Source organism: Leucopleurus acutus (genome assembly GCF_964270905.1).
Source record: "Leucopleurus acutus genome assembly, chromosome: 6".
NCBI lineage: Eukaryota > Metazoa > Chordata > Mammalia > Artiodactyla > Delphinidae > Leucopleurus > Leucopleurus acutus.
Genome location: NC_139149.1, coordinates 107,919,481 through 107,925,641, shown reverse-complemented (window position 1 = coordinate 107,925,641; position 6,161 = coordinate 107,919,481). Strand labels below are relative to the sequence as shown.

The 6,161-nt window shown below is 40.6% G+C and overlaps 1 protein-coding gene across 1 annotated transcript; it reads right to left on the bottom strand.

Annotated features, from left to right (window-relative positions):
* Positions 1–2,521: 2,521 nt before the first annotated feature.
* CCL20 (C-C motif chemokine ligand 20) lies at positions 2,522–5,929 on the bottom strand (the record flags this gene model as incomplete). Its single annotated transcript, XM_082841688.1, has 4 exons — positions 2,522–2,591; positions 3,544–3,621; positions 4,572–4,686; positions 5,851–5,929. The coding sequence occupies 4 exons, from the start codon at positions 5,927–5,929 to the stop codon at positions 2,570–2,572; spliced, it is 294 nt and encodes a 97-aa protein (XP_082697814.1). The 3' UTR covers positions 2,522–2,569.
* Between the last annotated feature and the right edge of the window lie 232 nt (positions 5,930–6,161).

The window sequence follows — 6,161 nt, the reverse complement described above, 5'->3', positions numbered from 1 at the left end:
GCTCCAGGAAAGGGTGACTGGTGGTGGTGGGGAGGGGTGGCAGAGGGAGGGTTATCTAGAATGAGTCTCAACAATTCCAAGCCCATCTCTGCTTCCTTTCTTTTTGCCATGGCCTTAACTGAGGTCCCACCGTTTCTCACCTTACTCATTGCGGCTCTCTCTGTATCTCTGCATCCATCTTCCATCCCACCTCCCTTTCCTCCTGCTTTGACTTCTTCCATGGTTCCCCCGTGTTTCCATGTTCAAGTTCAAACCACTATGCTTAGTTGAGGTAACAGTTTTACTTAATCTGCAGCTGCTCCATCCTACAGCCACTCCTTGCATACATCCCGCTTCATCCAGTGTTACCCAACTGGTGGCATAATTGATACCTAGGTAAGAAAATTCTTCATTGTGCCAGGCTATCTTGTGCATTCCAGTGGGTTTAGCATCCCTGTCTCCTGCCCACTGAATACCTTAGTATCCCACCTTTAGACATTGTGACAACTAAAATATGCCCCCAGATATTTCCAAACACCCCCTGCTGCTCCTTTTCCAATTGGGTGTCTCCTACTGGCCCTTCATACCTCGACTCAAACAAGGGCTGAACCATACACAATTGCCATCTTCATAGTTCAAGAGCATCGAATATCGGCTATTTAATAAGGTTCAACTGAATATTCTTTTCTTCTGGAAACCCTCACTACTAATGCCCTGTCCCATGCCTTCCTTTATCCAAGTGCTTACCACGCTGTGTTGTCATAGCTGATTTTCTAGCCAGCCCCTCTCTCTTCCCACACTGCTCAGCACTAATTACCTGGGAGTGAGCACCAAGTGCTAACTTAATTTCTTGGCGTCTCCAGCTTCACTTGGCTCGGTGCCTGGCTCATAATAGGTGCTAACTCATGTTTGATGAATAGTCAAACAGGATATTGAGCATACTTTCCCTGACGGCTCAGTGTTGTTATTTATGAGCACAGAGATGCCTTCAGAGCCTACTGAGCGTTTGCTACACCAAATGACCCACCATTGTCCGCATTATGGATGTGCGTGTCTGGATTTTAAATCCTATCATCAGTGTGTCTTCCTCCACTCATCCTGCGTGGCTTTTGGAATCTGAAGCAGACTGTCCAGAGTGCTGTGTCGGGCACTCTGTGAACTTAAGTACATGACTATTGTGACAAGAACTACCCTGGTACAGGGTCTTTTCATCTTATTTCTGGGTTCTTGCTAGGTTTCACACATTTGTTGTCTCTCTTCTGGTTACTGAGGCAATCGGTTTCTAAAAACCCTCTGCATAGGACTTCCCTGGTGGTGTAGTGGTTAAGAATCCTGCCAATGCAGGGGACACGGGATCTAGCCCTGGTCTGGGAAGATCCCACATGCCACGGAGCAACTAAGCTTGTGCACCACAACTACTGAGCCTGCGCTCTAGAGCCCATGAGCTGCAACTACCGAGCCCACGTGCCACAACTACTGAAGCAGAGTGCCTAGAGCCTGTGCTCCGCAACAAGAGCCACCGCAATGAGAAGCCCGCGCACCGCAATGAAGAGTAGCCACCGCTCACCACAACTAGAGAAAGCCCGTGTGCAGCAATGAAGACCCAACGCAGCCAAAAATAAAATAAATAAATTTTAAAAAATAAACCCTCTGCATAATCATTTTGTTTTTGGAAAGTGCTTAAAGATGACTCAGGAGGACTTATAAAATAGAGAAATGTTCCTCTGCTGAGATGCCCATTCCTAGGACCATGGCTGGTGACAGAATGACGGACTAAGTGATTGCTCAAGGAATTTTCTAAATAGTTGTTGTGTCCCTGGAGTCACAAAATAGATGGGCATACTTTTTTTATTTTGAAAAGTTTTATATCAAGAAATATTGACCTATGTCACAGATAGAACCTTTCTAATTTTTGGTTTAAATGACTTTGAATTTTTTTTTAATTCAAAAAAACCTTTCCATTATAATTCATATAGAATGAAGTCCAGGATCACAAGGGGTAGAGATAAAGGGAAAAACCAGGAAGAAGTAAATGGGGAATACAATTTTCACAACATTTTCGTATTTACTAAACTCTTAACTATTCTTAATACACCTCTTAATAAATGCTATTTAACTCAATCCACAAACAAATTTTGGTTCTTTTATGTTCAATATTTATTCTTCTTATCATTTCCTCTTTAACAAGGTAATTACAACAATTTAGGAAACAGAACTATATAAACAGAAGAATGTTAAGTGTTTTTTTTAATAGCCTTCTGCTTGCAAGAAAGTCCATATATCTTATTCCTCCAAGTATAACTTTATACCACATACTAAACCAGATAGCTTATAGAAAACTAGTATTAAATAGCAAAACACAAACAAAACCACATATATAAATAACATAACATAAAATAGAGTATAATGTGATGCTTAACAAAGCAAACTGTGATGCAATATGAATCAACTTCACTAATTGGACAAGTCCAATGAGACACAAATCAGATAAGCTCTGAACCTGCAACAGTGTGTGAGTGAAACTGCCAGCTCAGCTAGGTTCCTTTTGTTCTTGGGCTGTGTCCAGTTCCAGTCCAGGGAGTATCCGTTTTTACATCTTCTTGACTCTTTGACTATAAAGAGAAAAAGAAGAAAAAAATAAGCAAAGATGGGGTGCCTGGTGTGTGGGAATATCTTTGGTGCCTACAGATTGCCTCAGACACTCCAATCTCATCTCAGGATACCAGGCAGCTCAGAGGCCATATGAGGAAATCAGGGTTCAGAGAGGATGGACCCTGCCCAACATAACCCAGCTAGCTAAGGACAGAAACAGGACATGAACACTAAGGTTGTGTCTTCATATTCAGTATCTGGCATCCTGGTGTGAGAAGATTCTGTCCATTGATAAAATGTCACTCCATTATCATCAGTGTAAATCAGAGCCATTGATCTCTTTTTAACTGTTTATTTTTTAGCTTTTAACACACGAATGTCATGTAGTCTGTAAATTATATAAATAAGAGGCATCTTTGCAACAAGAATCAAATGCATAGAGGAATCTCATACATCTTGTGAAAAATCATTAAATTAAAAACAATTAAAATAAAAATGGGGCTTCCCTGGTGGCGCAGTGGTTAAGAATCCACCTGCCAATGCAGGGGACACGGGTTCGAGCCCTGGTCCAGGAAGATCCCACATGCCGCGGAGCAACTAAGCCCGTGTGCCTCAACTACTGAGCCTGCACCCTAGAGCCCATGCTCTGCAAAAAGAAAAGCCACCGCAACGAGAAACCCGCATACCACAATGAAGAGTAGCCCCAGCTCACCACAATTAGAGAAAGCCTGTGCGCAGCAACAAAGACCTAACGCAGCCACAAATAAATAAATTTATAATAAAAAAATTAAAATGATCTGTAAGTGGTTGAAAAAATGAATTTTTTGTTTTCATTTTCCGATTCACACTACCCTTTAAAAATGTCATAGTGCTTAGGCTAAAGCATCCCAGCAAGCCTGTGATGCAACACTCTGAACACCACTCTTTCCCAAACATCTGGAGAGAGGCTGGTGGATTGTAAACGTTCCATACCTGAGGATATGCACTACGTGTTTCACCCAACTCTTCTTTGGATCTGCACACACAGCTAATCTTCTCTTTGTGTATAAGCTGAAAAAAGTCAGAGAATTTGATTTATGTTTCAATTTCATTTATTGTTTAAATGTTTTTTTTCTTTTTTTCCACAGGACATGCAATGGAAATTTCATATTCCAATTGGTGGCTCTACACCCTAAACATTCTATTTGTTTCAGAGGTGAAAAAAATTGCAAAAAAAAAATTTCTTCTTATAAAGTTTGATGCAAGAAATAAAAGTGATTCTCCCTGACTTTCTCTGCAATCTAACAAAAGGTTGTGCAGTAACAGGAAGATAAAGTCCCAGAATTATTTAATTTTGTTGTTGGTGGCTACATGAAATATGTATACATCTGATCAATAACTTATTTCATTGAAAATACAATACCCTATATAAATCAAGAATATTATATGAGGGGCTTCCCTGGTGGCGCAGTGGTTGAGAGTCCACCTGCTAATGCAGGGGACACGGGTTCGTGCCCCGGTCCAGGAAGATCCCACATGCCGCGGAGCGGCTGGGCCCGTGAGCCATGGCCGCTGAGCCTGCGTGTCCGGAGCCTGTGCTCCGCAACGGGAGAGGCCGCACAGTGAGAAGCCCACGTACCACAAAAAAAACAAAAGAATATTATATGAGATAGTGTAACTACTCTGAGCTTTAGCTTATAGCTCAACCACTTTCTGGTAGAAGATGCTCATTTCAAAGTTTAGGTTTTTCATATTTTCCTGAGATAGTATCTTAGTAGCTTATAAGTTTATCTTCAAAAGTGATTTTGCCCTCAACTATGTTCATTTTTTTTAAACTAAGTTTTGCCTTATTCCAGTTCCATTTAAAGTGAATTTTGAAGAATAAATGTACTACTAAAACACAGCTAGCTTTTTGCCACATGAGTTATTTCTGAATGAAACCTCAAAAAGGCAAAGCTTTTTCTACTTGAAATTCTCATGTACTCCTAATACAAATGAATTAGAATCCCTTAATAACTTACATGACTGCATTGATGTCACAAGCTTCATTGGCCAGCTGCTGTGTGAACCCCACGATAAATTTGGGATGAAGGATTTTTTCTGTATATTGGAGGCAGCAGTCAAAGCTGCTTGCTGCTGAAAAGAAATGAAAGATATTGAGTCCGCATGAATGAACTTATTCTGTGATAGGTATCGTGGAACTACTTGAAGTTGTGGAAAACCTAGGATCTGATTTATATGGTAAATAAACTATTTAGAGGAACACCTCCAATATCTTTGAGACCCATTTTAACATAGTTTCCAGTTCTCTTAAAAAAAATAGTTTGTGTACTGGGAAATTTTAGTTCAATAATACAGTTTAGAAGCACATGAGACATCAGTCTCATAAAAGGAATATCTTTAGTAAGAAACACAAACTGACAGTATTTTATTTCATTCACTATAATCACTCAAGAATATGAGTACCTTCCACTTGAAGAAACCCTTATAAATAACCTTCTAAATTCAGGAAAAAAAGTAAATTGGCAAGTTTTAATCTATTATCTGGCTACTGAATATTGAGAGGAGGGGAAGGACAAGAAGTTACAAAGAAAAATGTGATTTATAGGAGCTGTTAATAAGAGCTACAATTAAAACACTTTGAAATTGTAATATTAGTTAATGGGAATTTTTTATTTTGTTCATAAAATTTCAACACGTTTATTTTCAGGAATGCACCTGTTGCTAAAAGTGATGTCCTCTTAGTAATAAAGCAATTCTTGGGCACTCCCCTGAGTTAAATTACAACCTACTGTATCTTTGACCTGCTGTAAGTGATAAATGTAATCCCGAAGTTGGCAAGTGATGTCCCCAAGGCCTTGCAAGGATGAATTCAGGTGCCATAATCTACCCCTAAAGGATGAGTTTTGAACTCTGCTAAAACTATTCAGTTGGGAAATGAGAAAGCTAGGGAAATGGGAGAATTTTCTACATTTCAAAATGGCCCCATTCACTGGTAATGTTACACAATTTACATCTCTCCCAGAATAGCACTTTGGGTTGTTCTGGAGTTCAAGGGTCTCTAAGAGCCCACCACCACTGCCCCCCAAATTTGCTGGGATTGACAGCAGAGAAAAAATCCTGATAGGCAGCAGTAACCTTTCCCTCTTCCACTCACCAATGAGATGACAACCCCCATCACTTCCTTTTGAAGATTTTCTAACAGGCTTCCAACCCTTGGGGACCCCTAAATGAGCTCAAGGCTTAGAGAAAAATGAAAATAGTTCTTCATCCTGTGCTAACAGAAAGAGTGACACTTACCTTCTGACTTGCTGCAGAGGTGGAGTAGCAGCAGTGACATCAAAGCAGCCAGGAGCAAACTCTTGCTACTGCACATCATTTTCAGCTCAAAGAATAGATGTCTCAGTGCTGGGTACCTAGTGCCTGGGAGAGCTGTTATGCTTGATAGCAGCCTGGGCCTGGGATGGCCCTACTTATAGCAAATATTTGAATGCACATAGAAGGCGTGTTCTCACATGGGGTTTTCCCCATTGATTAACCTGCCCCATCATGTCGTCACAAAGAAGAAACCACAGGGAAAACTTCCTGCCTTTCCCTAATGTTGGGAAGGT